This window comes from Lagopus muta, chromosome 1 (assembly GCF_023343835.1).
Source record: "Lagopus muta isolate bLagMut1 chromosome 1, bLagMut1 primary, whole genome shotgun sequence".
NCBI lineage: Eukaryota > Metazoa > Chordata > Aves > Galliformes > Phasianidae > Lagopus > Lagopus muta.
In genome coordinates, this window is record NC_064433.1 from 171369434 (window position 1) to 171395622 (window position 26189).

Genomic DNA, 26189 nt, shown 5'->3' on the forward strand with positions numbered 1-26189 from the left:
CATGTGTGGGAAGAAAGAAAGAAGTTGTTGAGTTAGCATCTCACTTGCCTGGTATATTTGGAAGAATCATCTAAAATGAAATAGTTCTAACTCCATAATGTTTTCTGAAAATAGGAGTGTTTCTAAATCACATTCTAAACAAGAATGACTGAAGAGTGTTTCTGAGTATAACTGCCTACTGGCCAATGGCATGCTCTGCTCATCTACACTTTGGTACACCCAAAGACTATCCCACAAAGATTCTCCAGTTCCTTGCAAAAGGAGAACTGAGGCACCAGTCTCTCTCATGTGGGCTTTTTTTTATATATATATTTAGACCTGATTTCACTGCATCTTTTTTTTTTTTTTTTTTTTTTTTTTTTTTCTGAACCCCCCTGCTCATGTATTACATTTTATTTAAGGCTTTTTCCAAGTTCACAATTTAAAAAAAATGGAGGCTGACAGAGCATGCTTACAGAAATATTGTTTCTTCAGAAAGCCAAGGTAAAAGGGCCCACGTTAACAGGCTACCAGTGAGGACTGCTCAAATGTACTGGATGGAGTCTTGTATGGTTTCTGACCAATGCATCCAAGACCAATCAACACTGCCTGCTCAACTGGTTTTCTAGCTAGCTTCTGTAACATCAGTGACAAAAACAAAATGGAAAAATCTCTGTCCACAAGTCAGAGAAAGTGTTTAGTGTAGGTACCATTAATGCTGTTCCTACCATTCACCTATTTGGGTTGGTCCCTGCAAGGTCCTATGAAGATTTTGGAGAAGGCGGATTTTCCCATAGAAATCAATTGCATAGTGAAGATGAAATAAGGTGCCTAACTGCGGAGGATGGCTCCTTATATCTATGCTTGTATTTCTGAAGTCTTTACACCGTAAGTAGAGAGCTTAAACTAATTTTAAAGCTTGGAAATAAAGAAATCTGGCTGCCATTCTAAAAGTCAAGGATGCTCAGCCTTAGAATGGGGCATAGTAAGGTACAAACAGAAGAGCTCTTCAAAGCTGTCCTAACAAGCACTATCATCTGTGACTGACAACTACCTTATAAAATATTTAACTATTTTGGATAGTAATGTGGAAAAAATGATTAGAATAAATACTGAGATGTCCAAAAATAGAATGTTAGAGAAACCGTAAGGCCTTTTTTTGTTTGTTTGTTTTCAATGCGAAAGCCAACTGCATATCATAAGTAGAACTGTTTTCAGTTTATGCCTGAATCTACATTCTAAATTAAACTCACACAAATATGTTTCTCTTTTTTATACTTAGACTAGAGGATCAAAATCTGAATATATAATAAGCAGAAACTGTGGAAATTTGGCTGAATGAAATTTCCATGTTTGGAAGTACAAAGCTTTTGCAGTTACATGTCTGCCATAAAAAGGGAAAAAGAATCACTTCTCCCACATTCCTGTTTCTACCCCAAGTAAGCAACCCCTCCAACAACATTTCTATCTGGAATACTAATTTGCAAGAAAAATGGACTTCAGGAAGAGAAAACTACTCAGGAGCATACTGAATTCAGTAAATAGTTTCCACTGAAGAGCTTGATAAAATAGGAGAAATATTAATATTTTGGGGGGGAATTTCCTAATGGAACTTTGATACTTAACTGATGTATTTGTGAGCACATATAAATACTTTCTTTAAAGAAAAAAGCATAAAAGTGACGTGTGGATTGCCACCTTTCAAAAGAAGTGAAAGCTTAAGATGCCTTAGCCACCTGCACATGGACAGTAAAAGAGTAAGAGGAGGGAGAAAGAAAATGAGAAAAAAAAAAAAGAGAATAAGGACTACCTCTGACTCTGGAAGCCTCAGAGGTGCAATCTGCTGGAGGATGAGAAAGAACTATTAGGAAGCATCACTGTTTTCTTGCAGAAGAGTACTCATTGGGAAGGCCGCAGAAGGGTTTGAGAGGGAAGATGAGTGCTCTTGTAAATAGTCTCATGATTGCCTTCCAGGAGCTTGAGAGGGGTGAGGATGATTCCTCTTCTCTATAAGATGGGTCGGCTGTGCTCACAGCTGGAGACACTCTAAATGCCTTCAACCCATTATTTTGACAGCAAATGATGCAATAAAACTATTTCTAGTTGGCACCAAGAAAATGACACTTTTTTCCTTCAAAATCAAATCTCAAAATCTGCCTACACAGTAGAAGCCCAAGTTATTGTTCTTTTATTTAATTATGGAAAACCACCATTCATCTAATTACACCAATAAAACTGACAGAAATTATCCTATTTACCTGAGAATCATTTTGAGAACGGAACAGAAGAAAAGCACTGAAAATGTGCCCCTACATTTCTCCTTAAGAATCAGCAAGAAAAAGCTGCAGACTTTTCTTCTACACTAATCAGATCTTGTAAAGAAAAATCAACCTCTGATTTTGACCACAAGATATTTTACCATATTGAAATATATATATGTTTATATGGATAAATATTAAATATGTTTTATTTAGATGTATAAAGATGACTTCATTTTTAATTTTTATCTTTTCCATCCTAAATACTTATTTGGTGAGCTTTTTGTGGCCCTGGGTGCAGTTGCTTGGTGTGTTAGTGTTTTCATTGCTGCATCTGGACCAGTGCGAGGCTACCAAATAATTTCAGAAATGAAAATGAGTCCTTTGTTAGAACCTGAAATAGAAAATTTCCCTAAGGGCTAGATGATTTACTCTTTTTTTTTTTTTTTTTTTTTTTTTTTGGTAGGTACTGTCATACAATTGTAATTGTAGCTCTATGTACTAGAATGTTTGGGCACGATTCCAATTTCCCATAAAGTCAGTGTCAAATAATTTTTTTTTTTTTTTCAATTGGAAATTGCTCAAATCATGATGGTTTCTGCCTGAAAAGAGACAAAAGGCTTATTTTGCATAGGCCACAAAACAGATGTTGATAATGTTTGGTTACCACCAGTCTTGTCTGGACTTCAAACAGATGACCTGGAAGTGAAAGGTCTTATATCTCATTAATAATAATACAAGCTGTCAAATGCTCATGACCTAGCGAAGGGCAGTAAGTCAATACGCTCAGCACACTACCAGAAAGTCTGGATAGAACGTGTATCACATTTAGTCTTTAAGCTAACAAGGATTAGTTAGCTACGGTGGCTTGGGTGGATGATCATGTTTATGAGAAATAGTAATGCTATTTTCTAGAATGATTTCTATACTGAAGTCGCTAAAAGTTGAGGCAGTGCCAGGCTGCTTTTCATAAATTTTCCTGGCACATTTGTATTGTCAGGGGGGGGTTCCCTCCATCTGGAGACATCTGTCCAAGAAGAAAGGAAGATTCTGCAGTAAAAGTTAAGGTACATTAAGACTGAGACTCATTAAAGGCTCACTAAAGTTGGTGGTTTTCCTTGGGCTTATTCGGATGAATTGCTCAGTCTCTATAGAATGGAGAGAGTAATATGCATTTATTCTTGTAAGGGTGCTTTGAGGCTGTAATTCTCCATTGCTTACAAGAAAGTCATATTCTGAGTTGATTGAGCCCATGCAAGTAACCAGACAGATGCCCACCAAAGCCTTCTGACTTCCTAAAATAGTCCAAAGCCTTACATCTTTGTATCTTTATTTCCTTTCTTCTTTACTAGAAACTTCTTTTTAGAGTGTAGCAAAAGACTTTGTCAGGGCTCTTGTGCTTGGCTGGGTCTATTTGCTAGTGCCACCAGCCATATGACTTGTACAGAACATGCAGGCTAAATTCTGCTCTCAGATGTGCACAAACAACTCTCAGCAAACCATCTGCAACTCCACGACAAAGAGAATGTATTTATAAAAGTAAAATACATAAAACATAAATGATTCAATGCTTATCTGCTTTCTGTGATCTATTTTAGTGCAGATGTTCTTTTTAATAAATATTAATTACCTATTAAAACACGTTTCCCTTTGAGAATACTAACTTTTCATATTAGAATACATCTGTATATTTTTCATTTTGACAAAAAAAAATCATCAATAGTAAGAAGACAAACTTATTAGCTAGCAAACTTGCATTTTCAGGCTCTTAAGAGAAAAGGTAAGCATGTGAGAGCTCTGCTGGAGCATTAGAAAATCGAAATGAAAAAGAAGGAAGAGTTAGTAATATCAAGTCACTACACTGGATTTGGTTGTATTAATCACAGGTTCACAATAAATTAGAAAACTGTTAGAATAGACTGGGCTATCTCAGTCATTAGTTCTAACAGAGAAGTGACTTGCCTCTTGAAGTGAACAGTCTGGGAAGTAAAGGAGATAAAACTGAAACAGAAAAATGTAAAACGCTTTAATAAGTAAATGCTAAAACAAGAAAAACATCTTTTAAAAAGTCATTACTCTGCAAGACAGGTAAAATACTGCTTCAGTTAAAAATCCTGATGCAAACTTAGAATTCATAATGCTAAGAATATAATAATATGAAATCTGATTTTTATATTTTATTAAAATGCTACTTAATATAATGAAATCTGACTAACTGCCATCAGAACATATGGAATACTAAGATTATATAATAAAAATATTCAGACTATAATTATCTAAAAAATTCTCCATCCCATATGTAATTTATCAAAGTGAACTTTACATTGATTTGTGCCACATGGTTGATGAAAAACTATAAAGAGTCTCTGGAACAAAAGGTATGTAGAAAGATAACTTTGTAAGAACAGTCTCAATCTGTTTCAGACTTTCCTTTTTTAGTTTTAACTTCATATATCAAAATATTGTAATATTTATATTCTTCTACTTAAAAGTTTTCTGAAACCTTAGAAGATGGCTTTTTAAAAGCTACCTTACTTTCCTGGAATAAACAATGTTAAATTGTTGTAGTTAAATGTGGGCAATCTTAAATCAATTTAAATCTAGTTTATAATGATTTTGTTTAATTCCTATCCCTTATTGAGGCAATCCAAATCATTATAAACCAAATTTATATTGATTTTAACTTTAAAGGTAAATTGGGGGCATATCTGAATATAGAAATTCCTATGTGTCATTCCACTTTGTACATTAACTAGATAAAAATGATGTTGTGATGTACCATAACTTCATATACCTAAAAAAAATTCAAGATCACGTTCACCAGATCAACATTAACTCCTCAGAATTAGGCAAGAGCAGGCTTTATTGGGACTTGCTCTTCAGATCCGACAGAGGTTGTTCTAAACTTCTTAGGCAGAAAACTCACTTTCCTTGCCTAATTATTCTCTTGATTTCAACTACTGATCTCAAGTTTTGGAGTCACAATGTACATACTGAAAACTGAGGAAAGCAGTGCTCTCTAAAGGCAAAACCACACAGGAAAACAGACAGGGTATGGAGATTGATTGGCAAAATCAATTATTGATTGACTGGCAAAAATTGCACAAGACTTATGATACTAGGTGTGACCATTAACTCTCAGCAATATTTCCACTTCAGAAATGAGCAACAGTTGAAGATGTACGGTTGCAGTTAATCTGATGTAAAAGCAAGACTGTGGAAAGTAAGTTCTTTTTGGGAAATTCATGGTTTTTGGTACATTTATAGCACCAAGTTCATACCACCTCACCTGTCTTGGAAACACCTCGCTTCCCTTCTCACTGTTGATGGGGAAAAAAAAGAGTAATTGCTGACACTGGTGGGACTGTCAATACACGAAAAGTTAATTTGTTTCAATTTCTATCATTTGTCTTTTGCTAATACCTATGATATCTCCCAATTTATACAAACTGTAGAAGCAAAGGACTAGAACTACTGTTCTATGTCCTAAATGAGCAGGGAATGTCATCTGCGCAGTAAGATGCACATGCTTCACAGAAATACTTATGGAATCACTACAATAGGATAATAATAATAATAATAATAATAATTGTTTCAGAAGGATGTAGGTATAGGGATTGCTGATTTAACTGAACAGACAGTCGTGGGGCATATCTGGGAACTTCAGAGCTGACTGTGAGATTTTCCAGACTGGGCAAGAATTTTTGTGAGCGCTTCGATCTACTAATATATACTTGAATATAATTGCTTGTTGCAGCCCTTAAGCTATAGAAATGGTACACATTTTTAGCTGGAATCAGTGCTCTTAGATATGAGAACTTAGCCAAAACAATACCGAGTTTTCCCTTCTAAAGGAGAAAGGGATATTGATCAAATTATCCCAATAACAGCCCTACTTGCTTTATTGTTTTATTAACTTAAAATAACAGCGTTTCAGCAATAGTTAGCTGTAGATTGAGAAAGCACATTGACATATTATCTATGATAATCATATTCTGAAGGTTGCTCTCAAGTAAAAATATTTACTTCCCCTCTGCTCTAGTTTCAAAGTATGAGACTAAATTCCACTTAGGGTTTGTTTTTTAAACATCCGTTTATAATCTCTGCTACAAATTTCCACTATGGCATCAGAAGAAAATGCAAGAGCAAAGAAAGATAGCTATTTTAGAAATTCAATTATACTGAAAAAAATCCTCAGACATCACTAAGCTTCCCCTTAATCGAGTAACTTAATAAAGATATTCCTAAGTAAATTAACCTAAAAAAAAATCCATACTGCATTTCACAGTTCTCACATTTTTATCTCATCTGAGAGGAGATTGCATTTTCAACTTCCAGCATGCCTTTCTTTCCAGACTACTTCCCCAGGAAACACAATATTTCTTCAAGACAGAGCTTTAACAGAACATGCTGGAACCTGGATAAAACAGAGACCTCACTGCAGACCTTCACATGGGGAGAAAGGACAAGAGAGAATCTTTCGTGAATGTTTCTACAGAAGATTCAATCCCCATTCATATTTCAACTAATGAAGCTCATACCTTGGTTACAGCCACATTCTTTTTTAGTCCCTATTTACAACAGGCATTATTTCTTCCCCTACTGGGCTGAAGTACACCACAGTGACAGCAGTGGGTGCCAGCAGGGGCACAGCCACAGTGACTCACAGAACACTGAATTGTGGAATTAAGTTCCCACTTCCATTTCAGCCAGAACTATTCCATAGTGGTTTTCAATAAAATCTTCAACAAAAAGTCATAGGCAGTAATAAGAGTACTGGTTATTTCTCACATCTCTGTAGAAAGATTGAGCAACAGGCACGTTTTGCAATCAGTTCCCCCAGTTCATAAAAGCAGGACATACTACATCTAGAACATAAATAACCTCTTCTCAGTGTAATTGTATACTTAGCTCTCAATGTTAAGAGACTAACTGCAAAGGTTCAGAATTAACAAGTTACAAAAAGTCTTTTGTCATTTATCCCAGTTGTAATGAAAAATCACATTTACCTGCAAGGTTGTCAATTTCCTTCTCTTGGAGTAGACTAACAGCATCATCATCTCCTTCCAGCATAAGCTCTGTTTCTGCATTCTGATTTACTACAGCTTGACTTCGGAAAGTTTTCTTGGATTTTACTACATCTTCTTCAGTGCCTAAGAAAAGTTATAGATGTTATGAATATAGCTGAATTATGTTTAGAACAATTTAAGTCAAGTAGTAAAAAATAAAGCATAAACTGTCTTTATTAAAAAAAAGGGAAGGAACATTTTCTAAGACATCATCAAGGTCTAATAAAAACTACGCAGTCTTAGTCTGTGATCCAAAATATATTTTGAATACAACAGAAACTGTTTCACAAAGACTCTCCTGCTGCTAATAATTATTTTATTGCTTTATGTTCTATGTTTTGGCTTTCAACCTGCAAGAAATTCAGCAGAAATTTCTCTTCAGTTCCTGGTGTCCTCTGATTGACATCTCAGAACTCAAATCACCTGCTCTTAGTAAGGGAGATGCTTTTGGGAATTCAAAATTTCGGCCTTGGAAGACAGGAATGACAGGAAGGTGGGGTAGGAGACTGGTTATCTCAATTCACACTAACAAGGTAGGCTATATAAAGATTCAGAACACACATGCCTGGTGATGGAAGTCTGATATGTATTTGTGTGTTTTAAGGAGGACAATAAAACGTTTGTACATGGACATAGAATCACCAAGGTTGAAAAAGACCTCCAATATCATCCAGTCCAACCATGTGTGAATTTATAGAATCACAGAATCATAGAATGGCTTAGGTTGGAAGGGATCATAGACCCCTTTTATTACCAATACCCTACTGTGCGCAGGGCTGCCACCCACCAGCTCAGGCTGCCCAAGGCCCCATCCAACTTGGCTTTGAGTATCTCCAGGGATGTGGCACCCTTAGCTTCTCTGGGCAATGTCTTGCAGTGTATTATCACGCTCTGAGTATAGAATTTTTTCCTAACATCAAACCTAAATTTCCCCTCTTATAGTTTAAAGTCATTCTCCCTTGTTCTATCACTATCTGACTGTGTAAAAGCTGGTCTCCCTCCTTTTTATACTCTCCCCTCAAGTACTGGAAGTTCTCAACGAGGTCTTCCTGGAGCCTTCTCTTCTCCAAGCCCATCTCCCTTGGTCTTTCTTCACAGAAGAGATACTCCAGCCCTCTGATCACCTTTGTGGCCCTCCTCTGAACCCACTCCAACAAATCTTTATCTTATGCTGAGCGCCCCAGACTTGGATGCAGGTGCTCCCGTTGGGGCCTCATGAGGGCAGAGTAGAAGGGGATAATCAGCTCCCTCACCCTTGCCTCACAAGAAGGTTTTAGCTTTTCCTCTTGCCTACTACTGACTTTTTTTTTGCTTAGACTGATCATTCCTTAGGGCGGATGATATATCATCATGTGTTTTGGGAAGGTCCTACCAGTGCACCTCAGAGTTCACTGACATAATTTAGGAAATAAATCATAGTGTGGCCAATGATAGAATCATAGTTTTTGTTTTAGAACCGCCAGTAGCTTTCATGTACTGTTGTGACATCTACACAGTGTTTATTTCTTTTTTCTGAGGAGAGGTCATCAGTTTTATTTTCAGTTCTACACACTCATAGTAGTCTTTAGGGTAGACAGCTTTCTCTTTTTCCACAATGCAAAAGCCTGCACCTTCACCTTGACCTGTATAAAATCTGAGCATCTTCAGTTATGCTGTAAGAAATAAAAAAAAGAAATCTAGTCTCTTGTCTATATCACAATTTGGAAATTTTCTTTCTACAAAGCTAGAGAAATAGGGGTGAAATCTGAGCAAAGCTGAATGAGCATGAATTTTGATAATCTTCCACAATGCCTGATCTTCACACAGAGAATATCACTATGGCAGATGTAAAATGATGAGGTAAAGCCCATTAAAACTCATGCCCTCGTATGCAAACAGGACAGCTAACTGGAACATAGTAAGCAGATAGATAATGAAGATACACGCATGGACCTGAAGTGATTTGCCCGACAGTTTTGTTATTAAAAACAGTGGGGAAGGTGTTATAATTTTCTCTCTACTCTTACATGATTCTTTTAATTATTTCATATACAGGTGAGTTGCAGCAAATAAAAATACTGGAATACAGTGTCTTTACTCCTTTAGTATCTTTACTCTGAAGATCATTGTAAATACGCCACTTGACACTGAACACCACCACAAGCTGAGATAGTCTCCCATTTTAAATAGTCTAATATTAGCTTCCAGATTTCTATAATTCAAACTGCTATTCCTGAAAGAACATGGTTAAGACACACAAGGAAGAAAAACAATTTTTTCTATAAGCCCCAAATTAAGGTCAATGTCTTTAGTCTTCCTACTTGTCACTCTCTCCATTAGCACTGTGCTGATACTCACATAGATAAGATAATACTGATGTCAGTATCTATATTGGTATACTGATATTTTTGCTGTGTTCAAAATAGGCTGTGTTCTTTACCTCATTTATACGGATTGCTATTTAGTGTAACAATCTGTAATTATTCACCCAATGTACAAATGAATCTTTTTTTTTTTTTTTTTTTTTTTCCTTAATTTATGAAAAGGAGCAAGAATTGGAATTCTGGAAAACACAAAGGAGTAATGTGCTGTAACAGACCTTCTAGTGAGTGTTATGAAAGTTTCTGTAATTTGTAAGAAGTGGTGATTTTCAAATGAAGTGCTCACAGAATTCTAATCTGGAATAATCATAGCATCAGTAATTTCTGTAGCAAATGATTAGATTAGTGACTATCCTTGAAATTATTTGTGCACAAAGAGATATTTTTAAAATTACTGGAAAAAAGTTCCAAGTCCCAAATGATTACTAGAATGCATCGGCAGAAGCATTTGAAATTTAGTGCATTTTAAATCTCTTGTGATGAGGGTTCCAGTAACCAGATTACAGAAGTATTGCCATACAGTCATGTATGCAATGTGGTGGAGTAGGATGGATTAGTTTGGCAAATTTGGAGCTTAGCAACAAGACAAATGCTTCTAAGATCCATTCTGGTTTATAATACCAAACATACATTTATCTGAAAAAAATATAGTAAATGGTGCTTCTTTCTCATGATGGAAAAGGCTCTGGTTTGGCTGTTGTTTAAATTTATCACTTTGTTGAGTGCGCCTCAGTTTTGCTGTACTGTACTAAACATTTATCTAAATGAAAGTGCACAAGACCCAGAGTTGCCCTTCAATCACTATATCCTTTATGAATTAGAGTTCCATTTATCAAAATTACAGCAAGAAGAGTAGGGTCTCACAGGGCTGTCTCATTACAAGGCTTGTAAACACTGTCCTTACAAAGAAATGGTTTAACACCTAACAAATCAAAAACTGATTGGGAATAGAATTTATTTGAGATCATCTATCTTCAGAAGACGTGCTGTACTGAGTGCACTTCTTGGCCTTTCTACCCATTCATCAAGAAATTAACAAGCGAATACCACAGACCACCAGATCTCCTTGGATCCTGAAACGTGAAATATGTTCAAAACAGATCTGTCACAGATGTTCTATTTTTATATTTCAAGATGACTTCAAAAAGGCTTTAAAATAAGAAGAGCTCTCAAAATAAGAGTAAGAAGAAAAACAACTTGTCTCTTTAAAACCAGACAACAAACCGAATAAAATATTATATGACATAAAACTATGTCTAGTATTGTTAACAATGATATAAAAAGGAGTGATGAATAAATGAATATTTGATATTTCTACATGTTTGTAAAATTTAAAACTCAAATGATTTTTTTAAAGCCACAGCAAAGTTACTATTAGGTGAAATTCATTTCCAGATACTTCATTTAAAATTGCTCTTCAGACACAAGGAACTTCTAATTTAAAGACAAAATATGAAATTCTATCTCAATGTTAGTTCCTAAGTCTAACTATAAAATGATTCAAAGACATATTAAAATAGAAAAAACCAAAAGGAACTAGGTATAATTTGAAGAAATCACCATTCACAAAATCATAAAATGGTCTGGCTTGAAAAGGACCACCAAGATCATCACGTTTCAACCCGCCTGCTATGTGCAGGGTTGCCAGTCTCTAGACCAGGCTGTCCAGAGCCACATCCAGCCTGGCCTTGAATGCCTCCAGGGATGGGGCATCCACAACCTCTCTGGGCAAACAATGGGCCGTACAGAACTGGAACAGAAAGATGTTATCAGTTGAATCAAGCTCCTTATTAAAATATGTTTTTCTAGACTAGGGCTTAGAAAGAAACCTTGAAATAAGCAGCAAAGTATTTCTTAAAATAGCAATCTGCAAAGAACTTAGTGGAAATATGTCACTTGGCAGTCACGGAAGCACAGCTGAAGTTAGTGCTCTAATTTCTTGCAACTTGAAGGTCCTGCCTGAAAAGTACTTGGGAGAATGTAAAGACAAATACGATGGTTTTAAAAAAGAAACAACTTTTACAACACTTGTTATCTTCTTGATTGCTGCTAAAAATGGCTACCTACAGTAGCTTCACAATAACTAAAGTTCATCTTTAACATGAAGAAACCAACTATCGTTGATCTACAAAAGCCCAACTTCCATATTCTTAAAAGGTTTTATGAGCTGCACTGTAAACTTGCACAGAATTGCCACGGATTTACTAATCTCTCTTCACATGCCATTAATCTTCTTTAAAAAGTGAAAGAAATTAGCAAGCTGACCGAAAACCAAAACAGAACAGAAATCTAATTGTTTCCCCAGAACATGAAGACCTGAAGTTATTTTGCAGCAACACCCCTAGAAACACCTAAAGTAGGCAATAAATAAATAAATAAATAAATAATAATATCTGACTTTTTGCCTCTCAGTTAAATCAATACATTCTGTAGGTCACAACAGGTTCTAAAAATTTGAACTTCAAAGGCAGTGGAAGTGTCCAACCCTATAAACAGTGTTCCTAAATTAAATTTTAAAATAAGCAATACAAAGATACTGTTGATTACATTTCTGTTCATGTAAGTTTACTTCATTAGACTTTACCCTAATTACTATGATTTAGTTGAGCACAGGAAGGGACTCTCTGGTTCTCCCTTCAGTGCTGCGAATTTAATTATATTAAATATATTCAGTATATTCAAATAGAACATTTTAATAGATCTTTCTTTGCTGCACATAGTACAGAGTGAGGTAATAGCATGGTTAATTTTAAGAAAAGTTTGCTTGGTAATAGTGGAACCACCAAAAGGAGACTACTGCTTCTTATAAAGTTATTTCCATAGTTTACTTCAACGAATTACCGATAAGGCAATTTATGCAGTGAGCGCTCTTTGATCTTTGAAGAGAGATGGCAGAATGGAAAGTTAACCTCATTTTAATGTTACCTAAATATACTGACAGGAAATTCTAATGTTCCCAAACATCTGGAAATCTGCTTCATGGGATGGTGTTCTTTTCTATAAGAAAGCTTTTTCATATATTGTCTTTTACAGTTTTATGTGGCTTCTAAAGGGGAGTTTTGACATAAGTATAGTCTGTTCTCTTTATGGTAAAATGCTGCATTTAATTAAAAACTCTCTTTTATAGAATCTAAAGTACAGTTTTTGTGAAGCTTAGCTCTGCTCAGAAACTTTTATGGGTAAAACTGCTTTTCTTCATTACAGATCACTGATACACTCTGCTCTGTGGAATGCTGCTTTTGTGGCTGAATTTTAATCTAAGGTAGTTTTTAGTATGTTATTAAGTAAAGGAATACAGATCTAGTTCCTCACAGCAGACTGCCTCATAGGTGAGTATGTGAACCATGAAACTGTATCATAGGTAAAATGTAATTTAACAACAGTGTTTTTCTTGGAAGACAATTTTTTGTTGTTGTTGCTTGCTGTACAAATGGTAACTTTTACAGGAACAGTAAGCTGATGTGTATACAGAATTAAAAGCACCTCTTTTTTTTTTTTAATTCATTCAATAAGACTATTGCTTGGAAATACCGTTTATAACATATAAATAACATTTCAGGAGATCATCTTCCTGTTTATATATCACAACAGTTTAAAATCCTGCTTTCATTGCTAATCTTTACAAACTCGATTAGGCAGCGGGACCCCCAGAGCAGTTGCAGTTATGGAGAGCGGCTGCTTGTCAGTCTGCAAATTGACCTCTACAATACCTAGCAAGATTAAATAACGACACAGTAACCACCCCCCCCCCCCCCCACTGGCCCGATGCTTTTCTACTGGCTTCAGAGCCAGTCCTCACAGGGCTGGTTCACTTGGTGAGAAGAGTGGGGCAGGTAGCTGCGCCTGCTCAGGAGCCCTGTAGGAGCAAAGCACCGCAACCATCGTGACAAACTGTCCCCACCTGTGTCTTCTGGGGCTGTGATTTAAATTGCAATGTGTTCCCCAAACTGGTGCCTTTGACTGGCGTATAATTTAGTTTCCCTGGAGAATCGGAGAAGTGACTCTCATTAAAGGAGGGCTGGTTTTAATAGATTTAATAAAAGCCAGAGGAATCTTAAATCATATTTTCATTATCAAAGATCTTTGAAGAAATGAGGGAGAAAAACTATGAAAATTGTGTGGAAATTAAAAATTGCATATATTTACTTTGGAAATTGCTTCCTACTGAAAGTAAAAGCAAACCACGTTTTCATATTACCTAATAGATGAACATCAGAAAAATTAGTCAGAGACATTCCAAACATTTATCCCTCTTATTTAATTTTTATACCTAACATCAGGTCACACAAACTTCTTTTGGTGAGTCATTTGTAAATAAATATTGTTGTATACATTTCCCTCTTATAAATTCTCAAACGTTTGCATCATAAAAGTGAGACTGGCACCAACTGAGAATAAGGGCAAAGCGAAAGTCAATGTGCTTCTCAAAAGAGGTTGAGGGCTTTTTTAACAATAAACAGTTGTGGTTAAAGTCAAAGTGCTGTGTACCAATATAAAAGGTCCCATATAAAAATAAAGATGAAGCTCTCATGCTTGGCAGTCACTATTTTTTTTTTATTTTACAGACAGAAGGGGCTATGAACTTAATTTTTAGAAGCTGTTAATATTATATTTATTTGAGATTTCAGGTGTTCTGAGCATGTGAGAAAGAACCTGCCCTGGTTTGGTACTGACTACAGGGAGCCAGCGGGGGACAGAGCAGATGTTACAAGGCATTTTCACACTCCTGAAGGGCAGTCCTCAGTCTGACTGCAGCTAGAAGTGCTTCTCACTGGAACTTAAACCAGTCAGGTGTTTATATTTGGATTAAGATATAGTTTGCCACTGTAACTCGTACACACAAGAATGGATTCATATTTCATGACTGATGACCTTTACAAATCCCTGTCAGTTTGAAATGTAGCCTCTTGGTGGATACTGCAGTTTGATAAATTGTAGAAAGAATCCAAATTTCCTGATGTGCAGTGGATCACTTAAACAGGCACAAATGATAAACAAGAAAAATAATTAAGAGCAATAAAATATTCCTATTTCCAACCATTTTTCAAAAGTACAGTGTGAGCCGACAGGAAAATAACTACATCACACCAACAGTTATTGCTCAGTGGAAAGGACATCAAGGACACTTGCAAGTAAGAGAATTGGATCAATATTAACGCGATTTTCATTTCATGCTTCCCCAACTCCAGTAAGCTGACAATATACTCTGATTATGTGAACTGCCTCTGAGTAACACAGAAAAGGTTATTAGAGCAAGAGGTGGAAATGGAATGCACTTTTTATATTGACAGGTCTGCTAATAGAGTGTACTGATTTTCAAAGCCGTGCAATGCTTTTTCACAATTTGGTTTTGACAGCAAAAAGGAATTTCATTTATCATTAATTCAAAATATTCACATGTAAGCAAAGGTTTCTTAAAACAGGGCACTGAAGAGGGTAATCAAACTGTTTCAATAGAAAAATATAATTAATAAGGTAAGAAGGAAAGAGGATTGAATTTAAATATGTATGACATGATAATGAAACAATGAAATAATTCTGTTAAATGATTCATTCCATTCTTTCAAAATAGAATCTGTTAAAAACTTTTTTTTTTTTTTTCCTAAAGAGAATTTACAAATGAAAAGTAAGTAATCTCTTAACATTCAGGCCTGTATTTTGTCTTGAAAGTTTTACATTAGTTTTAAGTTTGAAATACTTAAAACATGCACACATCCTACAGCAAAAACCATGTTCTACTCAAAGACACAATCAAAGTTGTCAGCCTTCAACAAAGGCACACACTGTACTGTGGGATTGTGCCCACATATGCTAGCCTTAATTTCACTCCCTGCTCAACAAAATTCTAATAGAGAAAGCTAACCTTTTAGTGCCTTTTAGAAACAGAGATGCTTGGTACACACTGGTAGCTCGGTGGCAATGCACTGGCATGTAAGAAACCTGATCTTATCTCCTATACTGGGGCATTCTACACCAACATTTCTAAACCTCACCTAATATTTAAAAATTAGAGCGTCCAAACCACTGAGTCTGGTCCAATCCCAAGGATTTTTCACTGGAACAGGCTGCCCAGGGAGGTGGTGGAGTCTCCTTCTCTGGAGATGTTCAAGACCTGCCTGGATGCCTACCTGTGCGACCTGCTGTAGGGAACCTGCTTTGGCAGGGGGATTGGACTCGATGATCTCTGGAGGTCCCTTCCAACCCCTACAATTCTGTGATTCTGTGATTCTGTGATTTTTCATATAAAAGATTTATCTGTAGATTTATGCTCTGCCTTCTAATTTCTTAATTATCCCTCTCTGCAGCCAAAGCACGGTCAACTTTGTCTTTTCTAGAAGGCATTTTTGTACCTCACTGTCTATGGTTTTGCTATCAGATCCAGACAAGATCAGCTCTTTTGAAACAGGCATAGAACAGAGACATAATAAGACAGCTAAGAAATGAAGAAGTAGCAAGTAAGTTTAGAATGGTTTTATAGTAAGTATCCGAATTCCCACAGTAAAGCGGTTATTTAAATTCTATTAAGACTACTTATGCACAGAAGGAAGACTCAAAAGCTTCAAGATAACCATTTGCCAAAATGTCTGAAATGATCTTTGCTCTCTAGAATGGTAATAACTTCAAATGAAATCCTGCTCTTTAGAGACATACAGAAAAAGATCTTATGCAGTCTTTACATATGCAAAATTTCCAATTCATGCATAGTGTCTTCTTGAATTCCTTCTTAAAAGGACAGTCCCCATTTTATATTTGCGATAAATTTGTCCACAGAGTAATCTTGTTAGAATATGTAGATTCATTCTTCATTACTCTCTCCTTTACTGTGCAGTCCCAATAGGTTGAGTATGCTGCATTGATATCTGGTTTTGTTTTTTTTTTTTTCTGTGCAAATTTCATATCGTCCTCACATGGATTCCCACATCTTTAGAACTGGGATACATCATTTTCACTTCAGCAACAACAGTAACCGGTGGGAGGAAATGTTTCTATTTCTGTGTAGATCAATGCCTATAGCAACATCAGACAAAGGGCAGCACCCACAGGATATTCACATTTGTGAGACAGCAGCGTGGCCCTAACATTGGAATACTTGTGTTTAACTCTTAGCTCTGCTAAGGGACTATATCTTAAAAGAAAAAACAAGAAGAAAAAACAAAAAACAAACAGCAAACCATTTAGGCCAGGCTGTTGTAACAACATGAGCTCCTAGTTCCTGAACCTAAAATGCAAAATTAAAATCAAAACTTTTCTATTTGCTTGATCAAGGTCAGAATTTTACACAGGATTTATCTATTTTTTCAAAACAAAAATAGCTGCAGCTAGAAAAGCTCTTGGGTACACTTTAATAGATAAAAGTGACCCAGTACATAAGATATCACTGAGATAAAGCAGAATCTGAAGATGTGTTACCAAAACAGCTCATGGAGATCATCTGCCAGATTTTCATTGTTTTGTCTCTGAAATAGGGGAATGGCAATTGCTGTCCTGGGTAGAAAGCCTGTGTGTATACCAAGGAAAGCTAACTTGCAGAAATCTTAGCAGCAGCCAGTAGTAAAGGAAAAAGGAAATAGGTGTTTTATTTCATTTTCTCTTAACCTGCAGTGTGGCGTTTGTGACATCTTCCATTCTGCTTTGCAAACACTGACAAAAAGCGCAGACCTTCCATGCAACTGTGGGGATATTTGCAAAACTGCTGTTGTTATGTCAAATTTTCAATAACTGTTTTCTATTAAATGTGGAAATGAGATGCTATTTGACAGCACTATCAGCTTTTTTTGAAGACATAAGATCGAGTGATTTGAATTAAAAGAGACACCAGGGAAACATGCGTGGAGTGTTATGCATAGTCTTCTCAGCTCAGAGTGTTTGTGTATTGTAGATGACGTTCAGCTATATAACAAATGCAGAGGGAGGTATACTCTTTAAGCATACAAGAAGGAGAAGAAAAAATTACGTCACGATGTTGCATATATGATATGAAAAACAAAATCAAATACATAACTGGAAACATATAATACACTAGCTGATAGAATTCTTAACATGGTGTCTTCCTTGACATGCTACTTAGTGCTATATTTGAGAACTTTAATCACAATCTATTTGACTTTTAATACAGTGCTTTCTGGTGCTTCTGCATTCATGTCTGCACCTTGCACTATGCTGAAACTCTCAAAATCTTCCAGTTTGCACTGGTACTTTTTGAGTGTATTTCGAAGGTGACTTTATAAAATGAGGACACATGAAATAAGGTCTACTGAAGAACTCACTGTTCATGTATGGATATGGAGCTGTTATGAAAATTCCTGTGCTAGATATGGCAGATAACAGAAACCAGATAAATATCATTGTGAGGTTGTTAGGATGCAGATGAAACTCATTTCCTATTACCTCCTCAGACAATAGTCAGCTACTGACAAAAAACAGTAGTGTCCAGTACTCTACTTAAGCGAATTCCACTACCAATTCACCTTGAAGTGAAAATCGTCATAATATTATACATATTTAATGAGAATAAATTTATGTCTTTTGAGGGTACTACGAAATACTAGAAAGAGCAAGTTAAACCCAGTATTTTAGATTTAGTTATTATCACAATTAGTAATCTAATTGTAATAACTTCTTATAGTAATCTCTAATGAAAGCTCTTACTCTTGGACAGAGTCTTCTAAATAATATTTTATTTTTATTCATATCTGACAATTACCATGTAAAATTTTAGAAAAACACAATTTCTGGGTCATATTTTCCCTAAAACCCTCTGAGGATAAAATATTTGGAAGTTTATTTGGTGAAGCAGTGGATGGCACTGTTGGGCTACAATTACAAGGCTGTAGAAGCAAATCTTAAAATGCTATACCTAAAAAAAAAAAAAAACCCACAGATATTTTTGTCATTCCTTCAGCTACACAGTTAGGACATAAACTCATTCAGAGTGCATTGGAGATTTCACAATCAGATGTGGAATTTAGTTCGTGTACTGAAATAAAGTTGTGCAATCAGAATATTACCTTAGGTGAAAGAGATAACCAAGAATATTACTGATTTCAACATTCAACATAATTTTCTTAATATTAAATCATACATCTAACCCTGGGCATCTTGTCTAACAAGTAGTGCTTGGCTGGTAATGAAACTAATGGAGACAAAGAGAGCTGAACAGAGAAAACAGAAAGAAAATGGTGCTCCATGTGAAGCAGAATGGCTTACACATTGTGTCATGTGGCAGTGTGACCACATTTAGAGTAAAGAACAAAGGAGGCTTACTTGATGACACATGGGAGCATCGTTATGGATTAATTTAATGACTGCATAAATATTCTTAAAATGCTTACCATGTTACATCAAGTAACACATGTGATTTCTGCCTACAAAATAGATGGTATGTCTTAAAACTACACAAAACTGCACGTCAACTGTGTTCACTTACAGGCTAAAATAAAGTGGGTATGTGTGGAGTGAACAAAGGCAGTTTACTTTTAGTCAGGGGCTTCTGTTTTCTTTAGTTTCTCTTTTACACTCATACATATGACATTACTCAATATTAGTTCTGAAGTTATCTGAGATAAGGGTCATCACCCGCATTTCTCAAGAGCAAAGTATTTTATAATGCTTTGTGTGTGACTAATTTTCTGGGCAGCGTGGGATACTGCACTAAATAAATAAAAACAAAGCAAAACAAAACAAAACCAAAACCTATCAGAAACATTTTAGCAACTCAAGTACTCACAACAAACTCAATCTGAATACAATACACCAGAAGGTTATGCTGCCATCCATCCATAGGAACCTCAACAGGCTTGAGAAATGGGATGACAGGAGCCTCATGCAGTTCAGCAAGAAAAAGTGCACCAGAGGAGGAACAATCCCAGGCATCAGGACATGCTGGGGGCACCCAGATAGAATGTAGCCCTGCAGAAGAGGACCTGGCTGTCCTGGTAGACACCAAGCTGAACATGAGTCAGCAATGTGTTCATGCTGCTAAGAAGGCATATGGCCAAATATGGAGTGCTGTGTTCAGTTCTGGTCCTGTAGTGCAAGAGAGACATGGACTTACTGGAGAGAGTTCAACAGATATGTCATAAATATGCTGAAGGGACTGGAACCTCCAGGTTGCTAGAAATGTCATTACTGTCGTCAAACTGATATGACAATGTGCAGAACCCAAGACATAGAAGTTCCAGTAATGAAAGATTAGCTTTTAGGTGGGCTTTCAGTCTTCCTGGGGTTAGGCATTTGATTCCACAATAAAGATTCTGAACAGAGATGAAGAAATTAAACACATTCAGTTCACAGAACATTTTGATTTCTTAAACTGTCCAATCACCAGAAAACATCGTAACAAGTTTGTTTATAAATGGACTTAGTTTTCTGGAACAACATCTGGTATATGCTAAATGAAACCAACTTCTCAACGGTTTCTGTGTAGTGTTCTCCCTCTACCTTGTCCTACCACTAATCACAGAACATGGGGAGCCCAGCAGTTGAGGAGATAGGCATCAGGAGCTGTGGAAATCAGCTGCTCTGGACTTCTCAGCACTGAGAGTTCACTTCAGAGTTACAGCCCTTGTAACACCTTAATACATTTTTCTTTGATATTGAGGATCCTCCCAAATTTAATATTGATTCAGGGCCCAAGGGGCAGCCAGGTTCTCTGTTCTGAAGACAGCCCTGGTCTGTTTAGAAGTTCCAATGGATTTCAGGCTTCCAGTTCCACAGCAGGGAATCCAAACATCCTTTAAGTTAGCACCTGCTTGAAGCTAACTGCTCTAGGAATATAAGTCCTTCAGCAGCCTGAAGGAATCCTGACTGCAATTCTTTGAAAATCTGTTGAACTCCAGCTGATTTCATGAATGTAGACTTTAGATTTGAACATTTCAGATTTCATAAGTTGATGCTTTTTAACTCTGTTTGTATAATCAAACCATATTTCTGATGATAAGCATACATAGCATTTATTGAAACATAGAGTAGTGATAACAACTGCCAGAAGGAGTAAGATACAGCAGTTAGAACTGCTCTTGAAATAAGGTTGCTAATTAAATGTCCTATTATATTATGGAATGAGTAACTTAAAATATGCAAATTCAAAATCAATCACTGTAATGCATATACAACCTGTATCTGTAGCCTTGTTTCAAAACCTGCACATATCACATACTACATTATAAATGTGTTTTTTTATCTGTCATGATAATCAGCTCAACAGGCCAAATATTCCTGAGGCTAGAAATAGTTGACCAGTCTGACCGGCTTACATATCTATGTTTAGAGCATGGACACACAGTTCCTCATGTTCATGCATCCACTGCAAACAAGAAAATGTGGCTTTTCTTGGATCCCTTCTAACACAAATGGTCTATGGAACATAGTCTCCAAAGGCTGAAGGACCAAAGATAATAAATACACTACTTTGCTCTTAAATTGACCTCTGTAGAATATTACTCTATTTCACTGTCCACAGCTGTACAGCAGTGTCTCATCTATACTAATATCCAGTGACTGTAAACTGTTAAGGTGATTAACTGGAAGAGACAGTTCTTTCATCACATGTACAGAATCACTGTGAATTGGGTCATGTCTGTATATTTTATGCATTTATTGGTAGCAAAATTTGGGGAAGAGAAATAGAATCTATAATCTCTTGCACAAACTTTTCTTCCCCCCTCTTTTTAATTCCCAATTAATTTTTTTGTTAAATTACATTGAAACTCCATGTAAACTTAAAATAAGAACTGTTTAAAATCCACTGATATTATAAAATCATAACTCTAAAAATCTTTCAGTAGTTCCAAAGCTCAGTTTATACCTTGCACTTTGATAATACAGGAAGTAATACCTCTTCAGCTTCACAAGAGGTAGAAATGAATCTTTGGATCTATTCAAGTAAGAATTTAACTAAAACAAAAGAGAACAGCAGATACAGTGCTGAAATAATTGTGCTTGAGTTTTACAACTAGATATGAAATAGACGTAAAATCCAGTGCTAAAATCAAATAATAGCTAGAAATGGAAGAGACTAATCCTAACGGAAAAAAATTATCCAGTGAATCTCCTGGAAATGTTGCTATGACTCTGATAAACTCACAGTCTCATAGGATAGCTAAGCATATAGCCACAGGAATGTGTTAAAAAATCTTCAGTTCTGAAATGCTTTTACTTGCCAAGTACTTTGAACACATACACACACACACCCCTATATACTCCTATGAACATACATACACATACCCATGAGTATATTTCATGAAAAACAGACATCTGAACACACATAGAATTGCTAAGAAACATCCTGTAGTTAAATGTATAGAAGCCTTACCATATGCCTTGTAGCAGAATTTTTTTGAAAATATGACTGCCATGCAGCAGATAACAAATAATGCTTCCTACAGTAAGAAGCTAAATTTAACACTTCATTTTAAAGCCCTTCAAGACATAATTTAGCATTTGTTGTTTCTTTTCTAAAACAAACATATAAATCACAGACATGGTTTTCATTTCCAAGAATTTTCTATTCTTTGATGACTGTGAGTGTTATATAATCACATTATCCACAAATCCAGCATCAACACTGATTTAGTACTAGAGTAGCTGTAGAGCATTTTTTTTGTTTATCAAGGTCATCTTGATGGCTGTACAAACTTAGATATATCAGGTGTTAAGCAGGCACGTCTCCAAGGAATCTGGAAATTCTCTCATCTGCAATCCTCAGCATATCTTATTATTTACTGCCAAAGAAATGATTGATTAATTTTGTCATCTTTGCTCTGTGATTTTTGCTCAGCTGAAACTGCCTGCCCTCTTCTGCAATGCCTGATCAGACCTATTTAAGCTGATGCCTTTGATCGTAGATATGGAGGAGCTTGCTTACTTAGCTTTGACTATATATTCCTCTACTGCAATATTAATGCACAAATTCCTAAATGATAACTGACAGTCAATGTAGATAACAAAAACTTATGTTTCCACCATTTTACTGATGCTCAAAATAGATTTTCTTGTGCTAGGGGTATCAGTCAAGATGAAAAACTGCTATTAATATAACAAAAGCCTAACAAATGTTGCTTTGATTAACAGTTTATTTCTCACAAACAAAGTATTTGAGGTCAGGAAAAAAAAAATCGATTGCTGGAAAAGGATGCAGAACAATTTATAAAAATGCCTTAAATTCTTTCTATATTCTGATATCAAGCTTAGCTGTGGAAGCTGGGGGCACTTCATTATCAAATTGTTCCAAACAGAATTATCAAAACAAAGCTAATAAAAAATTACAATGAAGGTTAAACCCTGCAGAAAAAAAAAAAAAAAAATCTGCCTCCAGCTCTTTATTAATCACATTCCAACACCAGAGGCTAAAAGTACATCAAACTGCACCAAATCCTTTTCACATGACAACCTCATAAATTATTCAACTCATTAGTAACACCAAGAGGCATAAAAATAACATCAGTGTTAAGGATGTTTTCTTACAGCGAAAGGTCAGCTGAAAGTTTCAGTGTTAAAATCCAAAGGCTTAGCCTCTGAAAAGTAAGTACATGTAGATAGAATCCATGAATTACAACTTCAAAGCCTGCTGCTGCTTTAAAATTCCAAGTTAATTTTGATAAATACATGAAAAATTTAAGCTTGGAATTTTTTATTTTAATCTTCCTGAAACTTTTGTCTCTTGAAACTTCTATGCAATCAGTACATTTGATGCATACTACCTTCAAAAATACCTGAGCTTTTAATTTTCCTGTATTTTGAATGCACTTACAGGTAAGTAGTGAGAAACTACATAGAAATAATATGGTAAGAAACAATAACTCCTTCAGCTTGTCTGCTTCTTTTGGTTACGGGTTTATCTCGCAGGCTAGCTCTACTATGCTGGGCATCTGTCAACTCCACTGAAATACTATAACTCAAAAACTACTTTAACAGACTCAATCTTTGCAGTATGTGGAAGCAATTAAAGTGCAACTTGTATTATAGCTTTCATAAAACAAAACAAAGCAAAAAAAAGCCCTAACACTTCCAGCATCTTCTGAGTGCAATCTGATCCCCATGATAAAATATTCCTAATATAAAGAAGAAAAAAGGCTGCTTATGTAAATGGAAGGTGGACAGTATGAAGACTTAAAACTTCGTGATAGCTTCTGAGTCAGATTTGTTCCTGTTTTTATGCTAGGCTGATATCTAAAATTAAAATTACTAAAATTACAGTATTTTTAAAGAGTTTTAATGCCTGAATAGTGCAGAAAGCTCATACATAGTTTTGATGATTATTTTTCTTCCAAAAGCAACACAGAAATTAGCACACTTCTGCATCTGCTTCTGATAAGATCTCTATTTTGACATTTTGGAAAGCTGTGGATAAAATAACCTTTTGTCAAATGTGTATGAGGCAAGTGTACTCCTAGGGGAAATGACTTCCTTAACCCAACTGGTGAACAGTTGAAGTTCTGCACATGACAACCTTATTTTACATTAAAATAAGTATTAAATTACACTAGCTAGTAAAACTGCACATGCAGATATTCATATGTTTAACCTTCTTTGAATCGCTGGTATTTGCTTCAGCAACCTGCAAAGCTGGTGAAATATGTAGGGTTAGCTTTATATCTATCATATTCAGAACCTCTGGCACCATGAGCCCTTGGCTGCATGTCAACTGAAAGATTTAACTTGCTTTGGGCAAATTACTCCCCTTTTCTCAGTTTTTCATACACGATGTAAAATTTCACTGCAAAATGCTAAAGAATCCTAGGTGGTTTTCTTTTTTTTTTTTTTTTCCCACTACTACAAATTAAAGAAAAATAACAGAAAAGCATCTTAGTATTCTTCAAAATATCCCCCATCTTTGATAGATTAGAGGGCTGCAGAGATTAAGGCTGAGAAGTAAATGTACTTTAGTTCTTTGGAGTACTCAGGTTCAGTCTGTTGAACAGAAGACAGTAAAATACATGAAACTTTTGGATGTTATAAGGCAATTTCTAAGAGTGTTTCTCATTCCTCTTTCATACTCCAGTTATCTCTCCACAATCATCTATCATCATCTAATTCTTAAATTCTAAGACTATCTCCTATGAGGCCACTAATCTATTCCATCACAAGCATCCTCAAAATACATATTTTTAAACAAGTTGTTGCGCATTTCATTATCTGCAGAAATAATATATTTTTGGCTGAGACTATTCACGCCAAGATAAAAACATCTGATACATTTTAAAAGCAGTTAATTCCTTATTCATGAGAGGTCTCCAACAGAACTGTTATGACACATTAGTTTGATGGCCTAACAGTTTCTTTCTGTCACTTGGGAGAGACAAGTTTGGTTACTTTTACCAGTGTCTCAAAATTAGTGTCTGGGAATGCCATGTGAACCCCTTGAGGATTAGAAAATTTAACAGCTCACAAGCTCACATCTTCTGGTTCACTGAAGTATGAGAATTGAAAGAATTCCTTTTCTAAGAAAATGTTGCTCTAGGAATTAGCGCGATCCTTATAAAAGAAGGGACATAATTCTCAGGGATTCATGGACACGAAGAAAACATCGTTAAGATATATTTTTAAGCAGGACTTAGTACTGACCATATTCCACAGCAGCTTTGAGAAGAGCATCAGAATGAGTAGATCCAAAAGCATTGCGAACAAATCGCCTCCGCCGGCGCAGATCGTCTTCCCAGTAATCCAAGCGCCAGAAGTCGTGCAGTTGGCTATGAAATAAAGAACACACACATCAGCACCTACCACAGCTTGAACCGTATTTACATACTATAATTTCACTGCTGCTTTTCTGTTTCAGGAATATAATCTTGTAAAAACATATAGTACTAAAACTTACAATATTCTAACATTTCTTTACATGCATTTATGTATTATAAACCTCAGCACTGCCTGTCTCAGAATGTTCTGCCTGCTGCTAAAAACATTAATCACACTGAGCCCATTAACAAATGCAGCATCAAATTACAAGTATTAATGGCACAGCTTGCTTTCTTTTACAGTGTTTTTAACAAGGCTTGTAAATCATAGAATGGACTTCAGCGCAAATAGTTTGCAATTTAATGACTATGGTCCCTTAGCAGACTGAACTTAGAAGTATAAAATATTGCCCACTTGAATTTTGTGGAACTATGATTAAACTAATGTGCTGAAATATTCATTGAAATAATTCCCCACTGCCCCTAGCAACCTGAGAAAATTGCAATTTTATTCATTATTAATAACGCTGAATTAGAGCAGCAAAAAATTCCACCATGTGGTAATTGTCTTGGTAAATTATTATTCCAGCACTAACAGAGTACTAGGATGATTTTATAGCTTCCAGCTAATACAAGCCATTAACAACCATGGCCATCTTTGCGTTACATTGCCTTTTTACACTCAAAAGCAATATTAAAGCTCTGTAGAGTGATATAAGCTAGTGTTAACCTATGTTCAACTCAAGACATATATGTGTAATCACTTGGTATTTAACTTTGCCTCTACAGAAATGACCAACTTCACCTCTAGACAACTTCTTGACCTTATCAACACAAAGATCTCAA

At 35.8% G+C, this 26189-nt stretch overlaps 1 protein-coding gene across 10 annotated transcripts in view; it reads right to left on the reverse strand.

Moving 5' to 3' along the window:
- NBEA (neurobeachin) overlaps positions 1-26189 on the reverse strand; it is a 458626-nt gene that overhangs the window by 158040 nt on the left and 274397 nt on the right. For 5 of the 10 annotated variants that reach the window (XM_048948328.1, XM_048948350.1, XM_048948320.1 and 2 more), the window contains 3 exons: positions 25231-25355; positions 7247-7390; positions 4200-4238 (listed from right to left, as the gene is read on the reverse strand). In XM_048948328.1, coding sequence (XP_048804285.1) covers positions 4200-4238; positions 7247-7390; positions 25231-25355 — 308 coding nt within the window. The remainder of the gene's footprint in view (positions 1-4199; positions 4239-7246; positions 7391-25230; positions 25356-26189) is intronic. The other 5 variants (XM_048948371.1, XM_048948342.1, XM_048948360.1 and 2 more) reach the window with 1 other exon arrangement.